Source organism: Erinaceus europaeus, chromosome 3 (assembly GCF_950295315.1).
Source record: "Erinaceus europaeus chromosome 3, mEriEur2.1, whole genome shotgun sequence".
In the NCBI taxonomy this organism is placed as follows: domain Eukaryota; kingdom Metazoa; phylum Chordata; class Mammalia; order Eulipotyphla; family Erinaceidae; genus Erinaceus; species Erinaceus europaeus.
The window spans coordinates 80,952,100-80,975,292 of record NC_080164.1 but is presented as its reverse complement, the minus strand read 5'-3'; the positions used below and the strand labels follow the sequence as shown (position 1 = coordinate 80,975,292).

The following is a 23,193-nucleotide window of genomic DNA, read 5'->3' as shown; positions in this document are numbered from 1 at the left end:
CCCTATCCCTCCACACCTTTACACTATGACCTTTATGAGCTGGAGCCTCATCATTTTCTCTTTTCTGGCTGTCCCAGGGATCAGATATTAAAAAAAAAAATCAGAGAAGAGAAAAGCCTATCAAGAGAGTTCAAAAATGGTGTGATTTCCTCCTACTTGGGGGCCCTTTCATCAGTTCTACTGATAAAGTCACAAGATTCCAAGTCATCACTGGAACACAGCATGGTCATGTACTTCTCTTAAATTTAACTATCTGTTAAATAGCACCATTTGTAGCACAGAGTCTTTTATGTCTGAGGCACCAGAGACCCCAGCTCCAATCCCTGCCACCAATGTAACCCACAGGCTGATAAGCAGTGCTCTATTTTCCTTTTAAATTTAGTATTTGTAAGAAACTGGCAGCCAAACAGAACATTTTCCTGATAAGTTTCTGCTAAAGACATCTGCTAGTCAGGATATAATTGAGATGGGAGTGGGACTTCTTTAACAACCCAGACTTAAACACTTTAAAAAATATTTATTTATTTATTTAGACAGAAACTGAGAAGGATGGGGATAGATAGGGAGAAAGATAGACACCTACAGCACTGTTTCACTGCTCATGAAGCTTTCCCCTGAAGGTGAGGACTGAGGGCATGAACCCAGGTCCCTGGGCACAGTAACATGTGCTCTCTACCAGGTCCATCAATGCCTGCCTCCTAACAACATAGATTTTAAACTTTACTCTAGATAATCTGTTACCTTACATGACCTTTGTCTATCAATTTTTGGAACAATCAATGCACAAGGTATAACATGCTAAGGCTATGAAAGGGCATATGATGGAGTTAGTCCCTTGTCCTCCTCAGTGTCCATGTCATTTAGTCACCTTCCCTGGAGAAGCATTCTTCCAGAAGAGTGTGTATGTGGCTATGTGTATGTGTGTGTGTGTGTGTGTGTGTGTTTTCTTCCTGTTTGAATGACAATATACTACATATCCTAAGAGCAGTACCTTGATTTTTTTGTTTGCTTATTAAGCTCTTTTAGTATTTCCAATAATTTCTGAAAAGAAAAGCATTCCATGAGCTTGCAGTATACAGATTTACCCATTTATTACTGAGAGAGTGAGAGAAAGAGAGCAGCAGAATATTACTCTGACACTTGTGCTGCCAGGAACTGAGCTTGGGAGCCCATGTTTAAAGGTCTAATGCTTCATCCATTGTTCTTCCTCCCAGTCTGCCAGGTATATAAATAGTAACACTCACTTTCTCTGTGTGCCTTCTTCTTGATTGTGATTCAGCCGATTAGGCAGTTCTTCCTGTTTCCCTATGATAAGAAGAATTGTCAGCAATTCAAGGTCCACAGCAATGTACTATAATTTGAGCTATTATTTTATTTCCAGTCACCAGGGGTCACAAGTTGTCTCTACCCCAGATCTCATCTGCTATATTCTTGCTTTTAGTTTCCTGATTATTAAACAATTTGTTCTGGTTTATATCTTAATGCTTTTTAGTCACTAAATTGAGATGCTACCATTATGCCAACCTAACTTCCCTGGGCAGACAGCCTCACCAATGTGTCCTGGAACCCCACCTCCCCAGATCACTGCCCCACTAGGGAAAGAGATAGACAGGCTGGGCATATGGGTCAACCTGCCAATGTCCATGTCCAGTAGAGAAGCAATTATAGAAGCCAGACCTTTCAACTTCAGTTCCCCATAATGATCCTGGGTCCATGCTCCCAGAGGGCTAAAGAACAGGGAAGCTTTAGGAGGCCAGGAGGTAGCACAACAGGTTAAGTGCACAAAACACAAAGCACAAGGACAGGCATAAGGATCCCAGTTTGAGCCCTCAGCTCCCCACCTGAAGGGGGGGCGGTCCCTTCACAAGAGGTGAAGCAGTTCTGCAGGTGTCTATCTTTCTCTTCCCCACTCTGTCTTCCTCTCCTCTCTTGATTTCTTTCTGTCAGCAAAAGCAGCAATAACAACAATAACGATAAACAAGGGCAACAAAAGGGAAAAAATAGCCTCCAGGAGCAGTGGATTTGTAGTGCAGGGACTGAGCCCCAGCAATAACCCTGAAGGCAAAAAGAAAAAAAAAAATAGGGAAGCTTCCAATTGAGGGGGTGGGATGGAGAACTCTGGTGGTGGGAATTGTACCCCTCTTATCCTATGGTCTTGTCAATCATTATTAAGTCAATAAAAAAGCAAAAACAAAAAAACCAAGTTGTCTCCAGTGTGAGATTAGGTTTTTTTTGTTTTAATCTGAACAATGTTTTAAAATTTCAAAACTAGCTGGGGAGATAACACAGTGCTTATGCAACAAACTTTATGCTCTAGGCTCTGAGGTCCCAGCCTGAATGTTGAACAGTGCTCTAGTAAAAGAAAAACAAGCAAAAACAAATGACCTATTATTTTTAAATGTGCTATTTCACACAGAAATCTGGAATTCTTGCTTAAGCAACATCTTCATACTTGGTGGCAATGGAGTCAGGAGTGCCCACTGCATGCCCAGGATCCATCTGTCTGGCCTCACACTTATGTCCCAGTCTGGGGCCAAAGGAGTCATCCCTAGAACCTCTTTGAATGCTGACTTTTCTGTATCATTACTGGGTACAGAAAAACGATTTTAAAAAAACAGGTTCATGTTCACAGCACGTTGTTACCTTTCGTGTGTTCTGTTTGTACATTGAGGCGAATTTCAAGATCTTGCTTCTGTTTCTCCAGTTCTAAGATTTGCTGTTTAAATTCTGGGATCATCTTTAGAGGACAAATGAAAAATCCCAAACATGAAATTCTTTTATCTAGGAACTTTGAAATCTCAGAGATACTTTGAAACAAACCACACCCTGTAGGTATTTAACCCCATGAGGCCTACAGCAGAAATTGTGGTATGGGGATGAGGGTTGACAGCCAAAGTGTTGTACAAGATGAGCACTATGTACTTTTACCTCTAGACCTACAGAGCCACAGGGAATGTTGATGTGCACAGAGGGGCCAGTTCTCACTCAGACACAACCCCAGAATCACAGGGGACTCCTGTGAGAGGATATTCAGAATGCTTGTGTTGAGAGAGGATGGTGTGATGGCAAGAACAGGCAGCCATCCTTTCTGGCTTAGACCTGAAAACATCATCTCCTCAGCCAGGAACAGGAGAGTTATCCCAAAGGAGACCCACTTTAACCTTTGAGTTTCAGACTGATGCTGCTCTGCTAGTGGAAGTCTAGAATCAGATAGTATATTTTATAACCCTTTGTGATTGTCAAGTTGTGTTTTTAAGAGCCCACCACCTTCAGATTCAGTCAGGTGGAATCACTTTCTCTGTCATTCAAGTTTCTAAAAAAACATTGGTATCTCTGAAACTCAAATGAGAATACTTGTCAGACAGTGTAGTTGGCTCTCACTATGAATTCCTCTAAAATTTCACCCAATATACTATATACACACAATGGAATGCTACTCAGCTGTTAAAAAGAATGAATTCATCTTCTTCACTTCATCTTGGATGAAGCTTAAAGGAATCATATGAAGTAAGTTAAGCCAGAAAGAGAAGGGTGAGTATGGGGTGATCTCATTCATAGAAGTTGAGAAATAAGAATAGAAAGAGAAACACAAAGCAGAACTTGGACTGGATTTAGAGTCTTGACTGTAAGTAAAAGGCTCTGGGGGAAGGGGTTTTTCAGGTCCTGGTACAAGATGGTGGAAAAGGACATAGGCTGGCGGTGAGCGTGCTTTGAAGAAAACAGAAAAAGCTTACACATGTACCAACAATTGTATTTACTGTAAACCATTAATTTCCCCCAACAACAACAAACTTCATGCAAGGAATACACAAAGATGTGAAGATCATTGGGTATGACTACACATGTCTACTCTATGCCTAGTATCATATCTCCTTACCTGCTGAAATAGCCCTGGGATATTCAGATATTTCCAGGTTAGGTAAAAAAGGAGGAGACAAAAAAGAAGCTAAGAGAGGGTTTACTTGGATAGTGCTCTGGCTTTGTCCTGGGCACAACCCAGCTTAGAACCCAGCTCCCACTGTACTGATGGAAGTGTTGTTACTTAGATGTCTTTATTTTTAAAAAATATTTATTTATTCCCTTTTGTTGCCCTTGTTGTTTTTTATTGTTGTAGTTATTGTTGTTATTGATATCATCGTTGGATAGGACAGAAATCGAGAGAGGAGGGGAGACAGAGAGGAGGAGAGAAAGACACCTGAAGACCTGCTTGAGAAGTGACTCCCCTGCAGGTGGAGAGCTGGGGGCTTGAACCAGGATCCTCATGCTGGTCCTTGCGCTTTGCGCCATGTGCACTTAACCTGCTGCACTACCACCCGAGTGTGAGGTGCCTTTATTTTTATCATTCTACCTCTTGTCTTTCTATCTTAAAAAGTCACTCTGGAGCAGTTAAGACCAGAAAAAGAAAAGGTAGCGAAGGAAAGGAAGCAGAAGAGGAGGAGGAGGAGCAAGACGAGGAGGAAAGGGAAGGGATAAGGGAAGAAGCAGAAGGAAAAGAAGGAAGAGGAGAAGCAGTAGCAGTGGCAGCAGCAGCAGCAGCAGCAGCTATGAGGGACCAGTGAGACAAAGCCTATAGAGCCTGGTACCCTGAAAGTCAACAGAAAAAAAGCAGTTATGTGCATAACCCAGGTTGAGGCTCCCCTCTCTCACTGCTCTGAAAGAAGCTATGGTATCATTCTGTCTCTTTCCTTTCTTTTTTTTTAAATATTCATTTATTTTCTTTTGTTGCCCTTGTTGTTTTATTGTTGTAGTTATTGATGTCATTGTTGTTGGATAAGACAGGGAGAAATGGAGAGAGGAGGGAAAGACAAAGAAGGGGAGAGAAAGATAGACACCTGTAGACTTGTTTCACCACCTGTGAAGCGACTCCCCTGCAGGTGGGAGCCAGGGGCTCGAACTGGGATCCTTATGCAGGTCCTTGCGCTTCCCGCTGTGCGACTGCCTGACTCTCATTCTGTCTCTTTCTTTTCTTTTATTAATTACTTTATTAGAAAGATAAGTGGAGAGAAAGAACCAGACATCACTCTAGTACATGTGCTGCCAGGGATTGAAGTCAGGACCTCATGCTTGAGAGACCAATGCTTTATCCACTGCGCCACATCCTGGCCACCTGTCTCTTTCTTTCTATATGAAAAAAGTTGGCTCAGAGTGGCAAAGCCTCAGCAATGACAAAAAAAAAAAAGGATAAAAACATTTATTGAATGTGCAAATGTGAGAGAGAAAGAGTCTGAGCCCTAAGTACTGAGGTTCCAGAATATGCAAAACCAGGGATAAAGCCCAAGGCCTTATGCATGAAAATCCCCTGCTCCTGACCCAGCTCTCTGTCAAAGAAAATTATGTTTTTCTGAGTGAGGAGATTCCTAAACCATTGCTTGAGCCAGTAGGTACAAGTTAGAAGAAAAGATGACATGGCTGGGAGGTGTCCCAGTGGACTCTCAAGCATGAGGTCCTGAATTTGACCCCTGGCATCATATGTACCAGAGAAATGCTCTGGTTCTCTCACTCTAATATAAATCAGTAAACCTTAAAAAAGGGGGGGGGGTTGCAACAAAGTCATAGGTAAGGTTCAGAGAAGAGACAAATACAGTAGAAAGGATCAGAGATAGGGGAAAAAAGAAAGGATCAGAGAGGAGACAGAATAAAAATATGAGCAGAGAAACTACTTGAACAGGCTAGATTTTTTTGTTTTTATTATTATACATCCACCATTCCCAGCAGCCAATTCACACTGCCCCCTCATTTTACTTGATAGGATAGAGAGACACTGAGAGGAGAGTGGTAGATAGGGTAGAAAGTGAAAGACACTTGCAGGCCTGTTTCACTGCTTGCGAAGCTTCCCCCCTACAGGTGGGGAGCAATGGCTTGAACGCAGGTCCCTGTGCATAGTGATGTGTGTGCTCAACTGGGTGTACTGACAGCTGGCCCAACAGGCTATACTTAAAAACACACCCATCACAGAATTGGGCCTCACCCTCTGATAAATATAAATATACTCAAATCAGAGTGCTCTGCAGTCTGACAAGTGTGTAATTTTATCTTTTCATTGTATTATTTCACTTTTGGATAACTGAGTTCTACTCTGTCATTGTATGACAGGAAACTGAATTTTTTACTTCACTAGTGAATAATATCTCTCCCTAGGCCTCTGGACAAGTTCATACCATATTTTCAGATGTTAGCCTGGTAACTTCGTGGCGGATGCTTTCGTTGATGTCATTTTCTTCTCTGAATAATTTCTGGAGGTGGTTGATTTCTTGACTTAGATGTACCACTTTGAAGTTCAAAGCTTCAATCTCTTTTTCATAGCAATCCTTCTGGGACTGGAAATGGCTCTCTAAGACTCTGTTAAAGGAAAAGTCAGGAAATGAATGGCATCCTCTTTGTGGTGCTCTGCTGGAGACTGTGTGCGTGCGTGTGTGTGTATAGCTGGTATGAAAGAAAACCTGAAGTTAAGAGTCATGTAATAAGTGCAAAAGGTTTGTCTATATGTACATAGAGTTACAGGACCATGGAAGTATAAAATCCCTCTAGCTAAGAACATATAATCATAAAATACCCCTACATGATTAAATATGTGACATGAGTCTGCAGTTAATGATGAGAAGGCTTATTTTTGATATTGAAATTTCATTTTTATGGTCTGGGAATTGGTGCGGTGGTAGAGGTCTGGCCTCATAAGCATGAAGCCTTGAATTCAATCTCCAGCATCACACATGTCACTGTCCTGCTATTCTTTCTGTCTCTCTTTATCTACCTATCCTCTGTGAAATAAATGAGACAAATCATTTTTAAAAATATCATTTTCATTCTAGCAGCTTAAAATACATACTTTGGTGGTGTGGTGGTGGTGGGGGTGAAAGAAGTAAGGGGAAAAAGAAGAAAAAATACAGAATCCTGTTGTGTATGCTGCAGTGGTAAAAGTGCACATGATTGCAAACTGTCAGCCCCATAGAATGTGGGGGGGTGAATCCCAATGTGAGCAGTGGGCACTGAGTGCTGATGACATGCGGCTCCATGACTACTATGCGGCAAATGTGGGTGAAGATTGAACACTTAACAGGGACAGAAGGTATTTGAAAAAAAAAATCTGTATTTCCAGATCTTCTTTTGTGATTCTAGGACATCTTGAAAAGTTATGTTTACAATGTAAAAAATTAGCAAACTTCCTATATTTACACATATCTATGGTAGTATTGGCTAACTTGATATAATAACCAACATCATAGCGCAGGTTGTAAGTTTTACTAATCGGTTTAGCCCATAAAAACAATTTTTCCTTACTAAAGGTTTTTTTTAAAAGATGTTATTGGCTAGAGACAGAGAGAAATAGAGAGGTAGAGAGAAAAAGAGGCATCTGCTGTACTGTTTATGAAGCTCCCTCAAGGCAGATAGGGCCTGGGGACTCAAACTGGGGTCCTTGCACATGCTAATCAACCAGATGCACTACTGCCTGGCCCTACTAAAGAGATTCTTTTTATTATTATTATTTTAATTTATTTATAAAAAGGAAACACTGACAAAACCATGGGATAAGAGAGTTACATCTCCACACAATCCCCACCAACAGAACTCCGTATCCCATCCCCTCCCCTGATAGCTGTCCTATTCTTTAACCCTCTGGGAGTATGGACCCAAGGTCATTGTGGGATGCAGAAGGTAGAAGGTCTGGCTTCTATAATTGCTTCCCCGCTGAACATGGGTGTTGATAGGTCAATCCATACTCCCAGCCGGCCTTTCTCTTTCAACAGATACTTAATGAAATATTTTAGTGTTTATTGATCTTTCTACTATAAGGAGTTTACTTAGTATATCGCATCTGCATGGGATAAACCTCTGACTTCCCTTTTATTATTGAAATGTCAAAAAGAACCCCCAGTGAAATTTCTAACCTTGTTGCTTTCTTTAATCCTTCATAAGCAAACCAAATCTCTCCATCCTCATTTAAATGCTCCAGATCTTCCACAGAAAGCCTGAAATACAGTAGGGTGAGAAAACTGATCATCTCCTATGCTATATGATTCTTAATCCTTTTATCTCTTTAAGAAAGTTAATATTAAGGAGATGTTAATTTACAGGACTATTGTCATAAGATGGATGTCAGAATACCTCAACTTCCACCAAATTGTCATCTTCCTCCACCATAGGACACTGGGCCCCCTCTGTCATATGTTTTAAAATATTTGAGGAGTGAGTCGGGTGGTAGCACAGCGGGTTTAGCACAAAGCACAAAGGCCAGCATAATGATCCCAGTTTAAACCCCTGGTTCCCCATCTGCAGGGGGGTTGCTTCACAGGTGGTGAAGCAGGTCTGCAGGTGTCTAACTTGTGGTCTGGGATGTGGCACAGTGGCTAAGGCACTAGATTCTCAAGCATGAGGTCCTGAGTTCAATCCCCAGCAGCACATGTACCAGAGTGATGTTTGGTTTTTTTTTCTCTCCTCTTATCTTTCTCATAAGTAAATAAATAAAATCTTTAAAAAAATACTTGACAGTGCAAAAATGATTACCTGTTTCGTACATCTTCTATGTTATAGCTTTCAAGAAGTTGGTTGGTGATCTCTGACATCTTTTCTGAAAAACAGGCAGAGCTGTACATTTCTGCAAGATTGATCTTTTCCAGCTAACCATCCAATAAGCTAAGATATCTCCCACCAACCAATCACCAACTTACAGATTTGTGGCTGACTATCCACTCAACCCACCATATATCCAGCCAACCAGCCAACCTACCAGTTTTACAGTCATTGGACCAGAATCTTGTGGGCTCAGTGGCATTTTTTTGTTACCTCTCATTTCTCGTTTTTGTGACTGCACATGTTTTTCCATGTCTATCTTCTGTGTCTGAAGCAGCTCTATCTCCTTTTCAAACTCAGAGATTGTCTAAACCACAGCAATGATGGATATAGGTGAAAAAAAAAACCCATAGCTGTTAGGATTTATATTAGACAAAGGGATCCAATCACAATATCATATATCCATAAAAAGGTGTCCTCACTGCAGGATTTGCTGTTGATTTTTGTTTACTTGTTTTTTTTCCACCAGGGTTATTGCTGAAGCTTGCATTGCTTATATGGTGATTTCACCATTTTTTGGCAGCCATTTTCCCCCCTTTTTTCAACAGAGAGGGAGACAGAAGGAAATTGGGGGGGGGGGCGGAATCATTGTTCCAGCACTCATGAAGTTTTCCCCTTGCAGGATGGAACCAGCTCTTGAACCTAGATCCACAGGTGTGGTAATAAATACACTTTACTGGGTGGCTACCGTTCAATCCTTAACTGCAGGTTTTTAGTTAAAATCTTGTTAAACTGTCACTGTCCATAGAGCTTGACTTCCATGCATATTTAATTGCTCAAAATACTGTTACTTACTCCCACATCTTGGGTGTATCAACAGGACTTACTTCTCTAGTTTATAAAAGGAAAAATACTACTATATACTACTAAGGATTCTTGAAGGCTCTGGGTGGGGAGACTTGAAAGAAGTAAAATTTCAAGCGATAAATCCTGCCACTATGTGCCTAGCAAGATAGTTCACTTGGACAGTATGCTTACTTTGTCATGGACATGATCCCCTTTAAGCTTGGTTCCCCCAGAACTAAGGGAAGTTTTGGCATTGTGCAATCTTTTCCTCTGTTTTTTCTATTTATTCCTCTCTATCTGAAAAAAGTTGTCATGGGGTGGTAAAGTCCCAGTGATGACCAAACAAACAAAGAGATAAGCAAACAAACAAACACTCCACCCAAATATCTTTAAATCCTGGCTATAGTATGTGAATTAAGTTGTTGTTGCTTTGGATTCCCATAGGTCTAGATGCAGAGCAGTGACAGAGTCTGAACTGCTGAAGACTGTTTGGGCTTGGCAATGGAAGTCTGACCAGAGACCTTTAATGGGGAAGCTCTGACTGGGGGAAGAGGCTGTATTCTTTTTTAAAAATTTTCTTTATTTATTAGTTATAAATCAAGAGGGAAGAAGGTAATAGGGACAGAGACAGAGAGACACCTGCAGCCCTGCTTCACCACTTGTGAAGCTTTCCCCCTGCAGGTAGGGACTGGAGACTTGAACCTGGGTCCTTGCACATTGTAAAATGTGTGTTCAACCAGGTGAGCCACAACCTGGCCCCTGTATTCTGTCTTTATTTATTTTGGGAAGCCAGCTTGAGTAAGGATCACAAAGTATTTCTGTGGTTACTAGAATTCTGCAGAAATAAGTCATATTCTTTAGTATTTTTTCAGTTACTCTAAGTACTTAAGGACTGAAACTCATGTCATTATGGAAGATGAGAAGGGAGATCAAATTGACATTTACAAACATGACCCAGTTCTTGTAATAGGCTTATCAGGTGATTTAAAGAGAGCTTTTAAAAACTAGATTACTGAAAGGATATCAAAGAGAAAATGATTCCAGGAATGAATGGGGAGTCAGCATAATTTAGGTTATACAGAAGGCTTTCTTGCTTGACACTACAAAGTCTAAGACTCAATTCCTAGTACCACCAGAAGCCAGAGCTGGGCAGTGCTCTAGTAGAAAGAAAGAAAGAAAGAAAGAAAGAAAGAAAGAAAGAAAGAAAGAAAGAAAGAAAGAAAGAAAGGAAGAGAGAAAGAAAGTAAGTTATTTTACTGACTACATCTAGATAGGGTACTGGGAAAGATTTCTTCTTAGGGCAGTCAAACAGTTTACTTGTATAGTGCACTTGCATTATTATGAGAATGACCTAGGTTCAAGCCCATCTCCTACTGCAATGAGGGAATCTGTGGAATGGTAATGTCTTTCTCTCTGTCTTCCAGTCTATAAAAGTTGGCTTATAACAGTGATAACAGAAAAAAAAAAGATAAAAACCTAAATTTCTTCTTTCAGTGACTTAGTTCAGAGCTTCATGGCAACTGGATGGAGGACCCAGTCACCAAGCACTCATCCTTACAATTTTTCAGTAAATCAAGTTATAATCTGATAATAACATAGATAATTTAGTGATGCTGGGTTTATTATTATTAGTTATTATTATTATTTTGAGAATCAGACCAGTCCCATTCATATACTACAATGGACAGTGAGTACTACAAGTTTAACAACCAAAAAGGAAATGAGTGACAGCTATTAATGCCTCATGCCAACAGCAGTCACACAGTTTCCCAAGACACAGAGTATTATAGCCAGATGACACAGTTCCCAGATAGTGCTAATAAACAAAGGAATGAAATTCTGACCCACAGTCCAATTTCTTGGTTTTAGATAATAAGGAAACACATTCCAAAGAATATGAACAGCTCAGTTGTAAGGTTCAGAGGCAACGCAGATGTGATTCCAAAAGTTCTAGACCACGGCAGGCCTCAGGTTATTCACATAAGTCTAAGAGACACTGCACTAAGATGTGTTTCACATATTTATGGGAAGTCATGCCATTCTTGCACTGAAATGCTTTGCATTTAAGAATGTAGGGACAGGGACTCGGCAGTAGCGCACCTGGTTGAGCTCACACATTTCAGTACATAAGGACTTGTGCTCAAGCCCATAGTCCCCACCTGCAGGGGGGAAGCTTTGTGAGTGGTGAAGCAGGGCTTCAGGAGTCTGTCTCTCTCCCTCTCTATCACCCCCTACCATCTCAATTTCTGGCTGTCTCTATCTGATAAATTAAATAAAGGTAATAAAACATTAAAAAAGAACTTATTTTTTAAAAAGAATGTAGGGACATGGAGTCAGTGATGGCACACTTGGTAGAGCACACACATTACCATGCATGAGGATCTGGGTTCAAGGCCTGAATGGTGGAGTGGTGATTTGGGTGTCTCTTTTCTTCTCTCTCTCTCTCTCTCTCTCTCCCTTCTCTTTCCTCTTTCCCTTCCTTCCCCTCCTTCTCTAGTACTCTGTCTGCCTCATCCTAAATCAGAGAAAAAGAAAATAATTAACCTGGCTGCCAGGAACAGTGGAATCATGCAAGGACCAAACCCCAGTGGTAACCCTGGTAGCAAAAAACGAAGAAAATGGATACATAGCTAAGTTGGGAATTCAATTCACTTTGACTACCTGAGAATGGATCATTGCTTTCTGGTGACAGTTTCATGTGGAGGGTTCAGATTAATTTATTTCAAAATAAATAACACAATGGGTTATAGACCAAGGGTTCATATTGATGCATAACTTTACTGGGAAGCACTCTCTGGGTGAATGTATTTGAATCTATGTAAATGTAATGTCAAAAAAAAAAAAAAAAAGGAAAGCTGGCTTTCCAAATACTGAAAACTATAGTCCAGCCAGAGGCAGTTTAGGAGCTGGCAAAATAGTTTGCTGGGATAGTGCACTGCTTTGTCATGTGTTAAGACCCAGACTTGAGCCTGGTCCCCACCAAACTGGGAGGAAGCTTGAGTGCTGTGATCTCATTCACTCTCTCTGCCTCTCTCTCTATATATGAGCAAAAGTCATGCCGAACAGTGAAGCTTCATTGATGATCCCCTACTCCCACCCTCAAAATAATCATGATCATGATGATGAACAAAAACAGTTTGGGATTCACTTGGAAGATGAAGAGGGCAGGACCCTTTGATTTTTGGCTTTTACAGGAGTGTGTTTAGCTGTCTGAGCCTGTGGGACTGTAAAATTACCCCCTCTCGGCAAGTGGACTGATTTAGCTACATGACAGCAAGGTCCTACCTTTGCCTGTTTGCTCAGCTGGGCCACATCTTCCTTGAGGCTTTCAGAAGTGATACGCTCTTTCTCTAACTCACTCTGGAGCTGCATCTTCTCATCCTTGAGAACATTGATTTCTTCTTTCAGTGATTTAATGTGTATCTCATAGTTATGCGATTTCAGTTCAGAACTTTTTTCAAGAAGTCTGGTCACAAAAGAAGGAAACGAGTAATTTAGAGTTGTCTCTAAAATTTTTACATTGAATTAGCATTATGCTAAAATCTTTACATTGAATTGGCATTATGCTATTCCACTACAGAATACTGTGCCCCAGTATGGTTCCGTAGCCCCCATGTCCACTTGGTCGATTCCAAATTATATTCCTCCATGAGGATCATTTCTGGAACCATCCGTTCCACCCCGGTTCCATGGCTGCCAGTTCTTAGCAACATCGCCCTGCCAGATATTCGTCGGGATGTGGCATCATCTAAGTTCATTTCCCACGTCTACGCTCGACCGGACCTGCCAATATACGCGGATATCTTCACCCACCCTGTTCAACGCTTGACGTCTCATCATCCATTCCGGTCCCCTACGCCTACACTGAACTTCTCTGTTCCAGACTCTTGGAAACAGAGTTGGCAGTCAGCTGAGGTAAAGAACAAACACCTCATCACAGACCCCTGCAAGCGTCCACCCGGCTTTGACCTAGCACGTTATGATTGGGCCCTCCTCAATCGCTATCGAACAGGCCATGGCCGGTGCGCTGCTATGTTCCATCGCTGGGGAGCCAGAGACGACCCGAACTGCCCCTGCGGCTACAGACAAACTATGACCCACATAGTCAATGACTGCCACCTCTCCAGATTCAAAGGAGGTCTCGAAACTTTACATCAGGCTCAACCTGACGCTGTTGACTGGCTACGGAAGAAGGGCAAACGCTAGAAGAAGAAGAATGATATACCATTTTTAATAATAAGAGGAGACTGAAAAGCAAACTCTAATCTGAGAACTATGGTTATTTCTGGCTCCAGGGCTAAGTAAAACAAACGATTATGAGTAGGAAATACAGGACAAGAAAGCTGAAGAGAAGGACTCAGTGGCATTGGAATACAGTATTCCCAAAGACACTCTGGTTTCATGCACTTCTCTGGAGGGTCTACTTCCCTCTGAAAACACATTGGCACTTTCTGCCAAGTCCTGGCCAGATCTTCAGGTGTTGGACTTAAACCTAAACAAGTTAACATAGTCATTTAGTATGTCGAAGAGTTCAGTGCCAAATATTATGGAATAAATGACAAGAAATCCAGGTGCACTAAGTCCATGGAAACACAATTCTTTGTGAGGTGCATTATCAACTAGACATAGGATAACTGGCTTTGAAAGTAACCAGAGGGGCAAATGACCTAGACAAACCAAATATAGCCCATATGGGTCCAATCAAACTAAAGAAGTTTAATGAAAACACTAATTCAAAGGGACATATGTAACTCTATGTTCAAAGGTGCATTATTCACAATAGCCCAAGAATGAGAAAAAAATGAAAGTGCCCATTGACAGATGATTTGATAAAGGAACTGTACCTACTTCCATTTTAGAGGATGCATTTTCTTTTTTACTTTTTTATTTACAATTTTAATTATCTTGATTTATTTATTGGATAGAGACAGTCATAAATTGAGAGGGAAGGGGGTGACAGAGAGGAAGACAGACAGACATCTGAAGCACTGCTTCACCACTAACAAAGCTTTCCCCCTGCAGGTGGGGACTGGAGACTTGAACTCAAGTCCTTGAGCATTACAGTATGTGTGCTCCAACAGATGTGCCACCACCTAGATGACACATTTTATAACAGTTACAGATCCTAGATACAGGCTAGGACCTAGAGCACTGAATACATGTGTACACATATCTGTACATTAGGGGCAACTATATACCTCAAAGGAAAAATGCTTAATAGTCTTCTGTGATTAGATTTAGACCCAATGAGCTTGGAAATATAGTAGGAAGGCCTAAAGAAGGCACCATAAATTCCCAAGCAAATAGTTATTATTTAGTCCTAGATACCCTCCTTTCATACCCCTACTTCACTTTACTCAAGCACCCTCTCTACTCAACTAACTATACAAAAAAATATATAATATTTACTCTTCTACCTTTTTAATCTCTTCCGATAGCATCAGCATTATCATCACCCATTGACAGTCTTTAGAAGAAACTGTTATACATAATTTCCCAAGATATATATATATATCAAATAAATGACAGTGTCCTTATGACAACCTTTATTAGAATCATCAAACAAATAAATGCAGAAAACCTTGAGGTTAATTTAGACTCCACTAAAATCTTAGGTCTATCTGAGGCCATACCCCATAGATCTAATACCAGCTTGGATACAACTGACACTCAATGCTCTCACAAATAGCAGCAAGTCTAAACTCATCAGATAAAGAAGGGACTACAAAAGCTGGAAAAGAGGGAGGTCGGGCAGTAGTGCAGCAGGTTAAGTGCACATGGTGTGAAGCACAAGGACCGGCCGGTACAAAGATCTTGGTTTGAGCCCCCAGCCCCCTACCTGCTGGGGGGTTGTTTCACAAGCACTGAAATAGGTCTGCAGGTGTCTTTTTCTCCTCCTCTCTGCCTTCCCCTCCTCTCTCAATTTCTCTCTTCCTATCTAATAACAATAACAACAGCAATAGCAACAATAATAACAGCAAGAACAATGGAACAAAGACGGCTGCCAGGGGCAGCGGATTCATGGTGCAGGCACCACTGAGCCCCAGGGATAAGCCTGGAGGCAAAACAAACAAACAAACAAACAAAACAAACAAACATACCCTGGAAAATGGCAAGAAACTAGCACACTTTAATGATGGCCTTTTAGGCCTATACCAGGCCACTTCTTTACTTGAGGTCCTAATTAGGGAATCCTTGGGTTCCCTCGTGAACCTAGACCTCTAACAGATCCCTCTCTCCACCATCACTGATCACTTTTATCAGGAATGTCATCATAAGCCCTCTTGTGGGCCTCTCTAGGACCCTGCCCTCACTATAGAGTAGTAATGGTGAGGAATGCTCCACTCTCTAAAGGGAGGCTGGCCACCCTACCCTACCACTCAGGGAAAACTGATCCCGAAATGAGTGTAGCCTAGAATGTTCTCAGCTATGACTATGGGCTATGAGCTCAGACTGACAGGGTCTTGGGGTTACACAAGCTCCTGTGTTAAATGGGCCCTGGGTCAGATCAAGAGAGGTGCTAAGGAAAGAGATTTTCAAGGTAACTCATCAAATTACCTATCTTATAGCTGATGTGAGGATCATGAAATACTTCATGTATTGGCTCACTCTTAGAGCTCTCCAGTGACTCTCTGCTTTTTGGCATCCTGTCTCCTCAGCCAGTTCTAAGCTCTCCTGCTAACTGAATGCATGCAGAAGTTGTATATAAAGCCAGCGTAGGCATCCCTGGACTGGGTAGCCTCCAAAAGAGAAAAGCTAGAACTTTTCCATCTCTGCCCAACATCCTGCCATGCACCCTTACTTTGATGTCTGAAATCTTCAAGTTCATTCTTTCAGACAGGATCCTGGACTGGAGTCTGAGGAGGCTGAGGAGCCTGGCAAAAGGGTTCAATGCAGGGATGGACCTATGGGGCTGGCACAGTACAACGTCATGGGGACCTGCCTTGTTTCACTTGGGATGGGATATATCCCTTACTATCTGGGACAAGACTCAAGCTAAGAGGTACAACAAGTAGAGGAAGAGAGGGACATTTATTTCCCTTCTTATTTGAACGTAATAGGAGTGGGGAGGGGTGAAAGTCTTTCTCACCATCTCAGCAATAAAGGGAAATCAAGGAATTTTCAGCTTCCATGATGTCCTCAACTCTAGAACTTAGGTTGTGTCTGAAAGGAGTAATGGAGATTAGGAAATCTCAGTTTCTTACTTCCAAAAACACTCACTCCCTGCTTTTCTGTATCTGTGATCTGCCCACTGCAAGCTGAGAAGCACAATATAAAGAGAGGGGACAGAGTAGGAAAGTTATTAAGTTATTTTAAAGGTAAACTCAATTCCATACATTCTTTGCCTTTCTTCTTTGCGCAAGTCTTCAAAGAACTGCTTGGTGAGGTTGTCCATTTTATCTGCAGAAAAGAGAGTGCTGTTTACTAATGTCCTGGGATGTTTGTGCTCACTGACAAAACACAGAATTAAAGCACAAATCTAGCCTGGGAGGTGGTGCAGTAGAAAAATCACTGAACTTTCAAAAATGATGTCCTGAGTCTAATTCCTGGCACTGAATGTATCAGATCTATGCTGTGTTTCTTTCTTTCCTCCTCTTTCTCATAAATCTTAAAACAAAACAAGGTATAAATCTATAAAGTTATCACAAACTAAACAGAGTTATTCTCTGTGGAACAAAAAATTTTCTCACTACACTATGTATAGACCAGAGATTTCCAAGTCTGCTTACAAGTTGCTTCATACTTGAATAACTGGATAGTTGAATGCCTGAATGTGTGTACCAGACCACCTTAGGGTTTACCTTTTAACTCTTCAGTCTTTTCTTGAAGCTGCAGTTGTACTTGTTCCTTTTCTTTTTCCAATTTGGAATTTTGCATCTGCAGCTTTGCCAATTTCTAGCAAAGGAAAGATAATACAACTTTATTTTTTAGGAAGCTCACTTCAAATTTTGATACCACTACCTAAATTTGGGAAAAGTTATGTTTATTTGTTCATTTAGTTTCTTCTTTGTTTTTGTCTCTACTATTGTACACCAGCCCCACAGCAAGATGCTGAATTTAGTTGAACATTCAGGGGGCTCTATGAGATTTTCAACAAACACCAGTTCTTTAACTGGTCTGACAGTGGCAGGAATCAAGAGTAAAGAGCATCAAAACAACAAAAAAGGCAGCCAGGAGTGATGGAATCATAATTCAGGCACTGAGCCCAACCAATAATCCTGCTATCAAAAAAGAAAGCAAGAAAGGAAGGAAGGAAGAGGAGGAAGAAAAAAAAATCCATGAGCTTCTCTAACTCAAGAAGCAGGTTCCCTCTGATAACATAAACCAAGAGTTGATCTGATTTGCTCTGCAGCTATCTGCTCTGCAAGAAAATGTAAGTCTATTTATCTTTTCCATGTAATCTCACAAAGCTTTCCCACAGTCACTAAACCTCTGACCTCTTCCATGGCCGCCTTGTATTTTTCCCCCTTCTCTTCATAATTGTGCTTGTGGGTAGCTGCTTTGTCCAGTTCTAATTCCATTCTCTGCATTTTCTCCATGTCACTAGCCCGAAGAGTGGCTAAGCTGGTCAGCTTTTCTGCCAGTCCATGGTTCTCTTTGTTCTAGAGAAAAGAAATATCAGGTACTTAGGGTATTATTCAATATAAAGGACCAAGTTGTTCTGTTGGCCTCTCACAGCCTTTGGCATGGCATCTAAAGACAAACAAACAAACAAAAATTCTTTTTATTTATTCCCTTTTGTTACCCTTGTTCTTTTATTGTTGTAGTTATTATTGTTGTTGTCGTTCTTGGATAGGACAGAGAGAAATGGAGAGAGATGGGGGAAGACAGAGAGGGGGAGAGAAAGACACCTGCAGACTTGCTTTACCATCTGTGAAATGACTTCCCTGCAGTTGGGTAGCTGGGGGCTCAAACTGGGATCCTTACACTGGTCCTTGTACTTTGTACCACATGCACTTAACCTGCTGCGCTACCGCTTGACTCCCACAAACCCTCCTTCTAAGTGACATATGCTCTCCTAGCTGCATTATTCACAATATTCAAAACACAGAAGCAGCCTCAATACCCATGAGAGATGGCTAAAAAAGTTTACAATTGAATATTCCATGGAATGCTACTTTGTAACCAAAAAATGCAATATTTTTTATTTTAATTTTTTTGGGGGGGACAAAATGGGTTGAGCTATAGATGATTATGCTTAGCAAAGTAAGAGATGGAAGATAAGTATCAGATAGTTTCACTGATATGTGGAGACTACAGAATTGATACACAGAACTAGCAAACAAACAAACAAAAAACCCAGAAGCAAAAAGTTCCTAAGAATTGATGAGGGGGCTGGGTGGTGGCGCAGCTGGTTAAGTGCACATGGCACAAAGTGCAAGGACCGGTGTAAGGATCCTGGCTCCCCACCTGCGGGGGGGGGGAGCCATTTCACAGGTGGTGAAGCAGGACTGCAGGTGTCTATCTTTCTCTCCCCCCTTGTCTTTGCCTCCTCTCTCCATTTCTCTCTGTCCTATCCAACAGCAATAATAGCCACAATAATGATAAACAACAAGGAACAAAAGGGAAAAAATAGCCTCCAGGAGCAGTGGATTCATAGTGCAGGCACTGAGCCCCAGCAATAACCCTGGAGGCAAAAAAAAAATTGATGAGAAGTATGGTGGTTATCTTGGGGAGGAGGGTGGGGACATAGAGCTTTAGTGGTGGGTCTGGACCTGTACTCTGTAATCTATAATCTTACAATCTTGTTACTTACTATTAGCCACAAACAAAAATGAAAAAAAAAGCATCAACTTACACCAATCAAGGTAGGTTAAGCTGAATTTCATACGTACTTGTCCTCTTGAGCAGTTGCCCCAGTGCCATGTATAACCTATACAGCAATGTTGTTTTACAGTGTGCTCAGGTGGTCCTTGTAGACTATTTGCACCTCATAGCATGGAAGTAAATCCTTAAAAATATATTTATTTATGGACGAGAAAGAGAGGCAGAATTGGAGAGAGACTGAGAGAAAGAACCAAAGCATCACTATGGTACATGAGATGCTGGGGATTGAACTAGGGACCTCATGCTTTATCATCTGTGCCACTTCCCTGGCCTGTTAGTGCTAACAGCATAGGTATGGAACAACCTAAATGCACTGGAAAAAGTAAATATGAAAGTTGCATTATGAATACTAACCTGATCTTCTAGCTTCTTCTGTAAACGCTGGACTCTGTAAGTAAGCTGAATGTTGAGCACAAATCGTCGGATATTCTGAAACCTGCGCCTGGCCAGCCATGCTCTTGCGTATTTCTGAAGAATCACAGCTTTGTGTTCCTTCAGCATCTTAAAAAAAGGGTTTTTTTAAAAAAAAAACAGAAATACTTTATGATCTAACAATACCACTCCTAGGTATATATTCCAGGAGCATAAGAACATTAACTCAAAAAGCAGTATGTGCTTTATTCACAATGGCCACAGAGTGAAAGCAACCTAAATACCCATTGACAGGCATGTGACTGGATAAAGAATTTATGAGATTTACACTTAGTGGAATACTACTAGGCAATTAAAAGAATACTGTTGTGTCCTTTGGGATGCAACTGGACATGATTATTTATGCTTAGTGAAGGAAGGAGGTGGAGGACAATGACCACACGGTTTCACTCACGTGGAATATAGAGTATTAAAACACATGAAATTGACCCAAAAAAAGTAAGAAGAAAGGTAATAGTATTTGCTAAATTATCTCAATGACTCTGTGAGCATATACTATGCTGGCTATTGTCGGGGGAAGCACAGAGCTTTGATGGTGGATATAGTGTGAATCTGTACCCCGGTAATATTATAATCTTATAAATCACTCTAAGACACTAATAGAAAAACAATATTTTTTTTGGCTTTTCTCACTTCACATGAGTCCAAGTTCCCAATAAAATGATATAAATGTATTTTTGCAAAATGTAGATGGGATCTTTTATGATTCCCTCATCCACTCCTCCAAGGTTGAGAAATGCAACTATCAATATCTTTCTACAACGTAAAACTGGAATCTCTTGCAATCAACTTACAAAACCTTTTATATTTTAGGTTTTTTTTTTTTTTTATACAATAGTAAATTCCTGTAGTGAATGTGAATGGATACATATTCTCATGCCAGAACTCCCTGATCTAGGAAGGTCTTCTGCAGAAATTCTGTCTCACCTTAAAGTTGGTGAGAAAATTGCATTAGCATCGGCTGGGTCATAACATATTCAGTAGAGGGCACACAATAACATGACTATACCTTAGTTCAAGTCTCTGCAGGTGTGTGTGTGGTGTGTGTGTGTCGGGCGGGGGGAGACCTCACAATCACTGGAGACATTGTATAGGTATATTTCTTTCTCACTGCCACTTTCTCCCCCTCCATCTCTATCCTTCTCTATCTCTCTGTCTCTCATGCCCTATCAATGGAAAAAAAAAAAAGCACTAGGAATAGTGGAGTTGTTGCACAGGCACTAACTCTCAGTGATAACCCTGGTGAAAATACATAAATGGATAAATTTATTTGTTTATTTTGCATTAGCCTTGGAAAATCCATATCCAAGAAAACCTGTAGTCTAAGGCCGCACCTTTCGATACTTCCTCCTCGCCAAGAATCCTCGGGTGTAAGCCTGGATGGTGATGGTGGCCACACGAATCAGCTGATATAAATTGCGGACAAGATATCCACGGCAGTACTTCTGGATGATGATGATGGCCCAGGCTTCCTTTAGGGCTGTTGCAGTAATGGCTTTCCTTGGTTTAAAAGAATGTAGAATAAATGTTACCTACAGTACACTAATTTTTTCTAAAGCTACAGGCTGTTTAGCACTTTTGTACTTCAGAATCCTTATTGTTACTTCTGCCCACTTGGAGAGTATCACTCTTGGAGTGACACCTCCTTCTTCCTCTGACCACTGGAGAATGCCTACATATTCATCTGTACCCTGGAGTCCAGGAGAGAGGCCCTCTGACCTCAACAATGCCTCCCACTGGAGGGGGTAGGACAGGAAGCTGAGTGACTCTACACATCTTCCCAGAGTGCAACACACCTCACTGTCTGCTGACCCCGGAAGTACTGCTGGATTGTCAAGGCAGCTTGTCTCTTTTGAAGGAACTTTCTCCTCTGGAGCCAGCCCCGGACATGCTTTTGGATCAGCACACAGCCCTGCCTCAGCTTATCCAGTCGGAGTTTCTCTAAATAAGCCACTTGTCCAGCTCTGAAGAAAATTTTGGTCTTACCAAATTGGTACTGATCAGAATCCTGAAATAGAAAATAGTACACTGAAATGTAATCTTTCAAACTTTCTCTAGTGTCTGGAAAATATATTTAAAGACCCCAAGATGTCCAAAACATTGTTATTCTAACAAACCTTTTATTTTAAAATATAGATTTCTTTTTTTGTCTTGTGAGAGGGCACAACTCAGGCCAGAGCACTGCTCTGTCATAAGGGCCAAGCTCAGAACCTCCTGAATTGAATTCCTCTCTCCGCTGTTCTCTGAGACCACACAGAAAAAAATAATCATGATCTAAAAATTTATGTTTTGGTTTGTTTATAACTACTTTGAGGGAATTAGTGAGTGTGAATTTGAGGCATTCAACTTTGGGGAAGAAAGTGCAATTCTATCTTGTTGACTGTTGGAGGACTTCTGGAAAAAAATTCACCTTATAAATGTGGTTTCCTCAGAAGAAGAGAGGAACCTGGGAAGTTATGGTCTGTGCCTGAATTTGAGTTCTCTTCACCACCTGCTCATTCTTCCCTTCAGCTTGCCCACCATCATTCATCTCTTTAGCAATAATCCACTTGTGTTCTGAGGGCCATGTGTGGATGTGGTTAGCAGTCCAGGTGACCAACCCAAGAAAACTCCCAAGATGTGACAGCAGGAATATCCTTAGGGACCCAGATCTGAATCCTGGCCACCACCACTGTCCCCCAAATATACACTCCCACCACCAAAGTGCAATCTCCCTTCGCCTCAGGGCACTAGATCCCCACCACTTCTTAAGCCCCTCTTTCAATTCCACTCAGTAACCTCAGGCAGCCATGATAGTTTGGTCCTGAGACTGAGGTCAGGATAAAGCAAGTCATTTGGAGGACTTGCCTCTCAGTTAAGAGCCCACTATTTCAGGAAGGAGAGAGACTGACCTGAATGAGCCTGTGGAGGACCACTTTGCACACCTCCTTTTTATCACTGCCCATCAGCTCCTGCTTGGTCATGAGCACACCGTAGCGACTGAAGAATTCAATGTATGTCCACCTGAGAAGTCAGAGCAGGAGCCCAGGAGGCATGTGGAGAAGAGATGAGACAAGTCACTGGGCCTGCCTGAACTGCCACTATGGGTGAAGTCTCTTTCATGGGTGATGTCACAGATCTGTCACCTGTCTCCCCTCTTGTCAGTCTGAGGACATCCATTTATTTGCTCCCTGAACTGTTATTTCTCGCTGCCCTGATTTCCCTCACCAGGAGTGCTGGGAGGCAGAGGGTCACTGTCCCCAGCAGCATGCAGTGTCTTGGGGTCTCTGTCTGGAATGTCACCTGTTTATACCCCCTCACATTAACAAAGCATAGCAGCAGGGGTGTGCTGTTTGGGAATGTCTTAGAGAGGTAACAAAAGATAGGCCAGCCACTCCCTGGCCCTCAGCACATATCTGAAATGGCCACATTCTCACTCATCCCCTCCAAGAAAGAACTGCCCACATACCTGGAAGGGTAGCTCTGTGCACTGATATGAATAGTTTCCAAGACACCACAGGCTCGCAACTGCTGGACAATTCTTTGGGAGTCAAATCTTAATGATAACAATTGGAAAGTCTGTTAAGTCATCATACTTAA

General features: G+C 41.5%; 1 protein-coding gene across 2 annotated transcripts in view; it reads right to left on the bottom strand.

Annotated features, from left to right (window-relative positions):
- MYO5C (myosin VC) overlaps positions 1-23,193 on the bottom strand; it is a 119,107-nt gene that overhangs the window by 40,313 nt on the left and 55,601 nt on the right. For both annotated transcript variants that reach the window (XM_007528823.3, XM_060187586.1), the window contains 15 exons: positions 23,063-23,149; positions 22,506-22,617; positions 21,411-21,622; positions 20,949-21,114; positions 19,537-19,683; positions 17,793-17,957; positions 17,157-17,250; positions 16,692-16,755; positions 12,640-12,820; positions 8,782-8,875; positions 8,503-8,566; positions 7,887-7,967; positions 6,159-6,339; positions 2,644-2,737; positions 1,245-1,305 (listed from right to left, as the gene is read on the bottom strand). In XM_007528823.3, the coding sequence (XP_007528885.1) occupies positions 1,245-1,305; positions 2,644-2,737; positions 6,159-6,339; positions 7,887-7,967; positions 8,503-8,566; positions 8,782-8,875; positions 12,640-12,820; positions 16,692-16,755; positions 17,157-17,250; positions 17,793-17,957; positions 19,537-19,683; positions 20,949-21,114; positions 21,411-21,622; positions 22,506-22,617; positions 23,063-23,149 (1,803 nt within the window). The remainder of the gene's footprint in view (positions 1-1,244; positions 1,306-2,643; positions 2,738-6,158; positions 6,340-7,886; positions 7,968-8,502; positions 8,567-8,781; positions 8,876-12,639; positions 12,821-16,691; positions 16,756-17,156; positions 17,251-17,792; positions 17,958-19,536; positions 19,684-20,948; positions 21,115-21,410; positions 21,623-22,505; positions 22,618-23,062; positions 23,150-23,193) is intronic.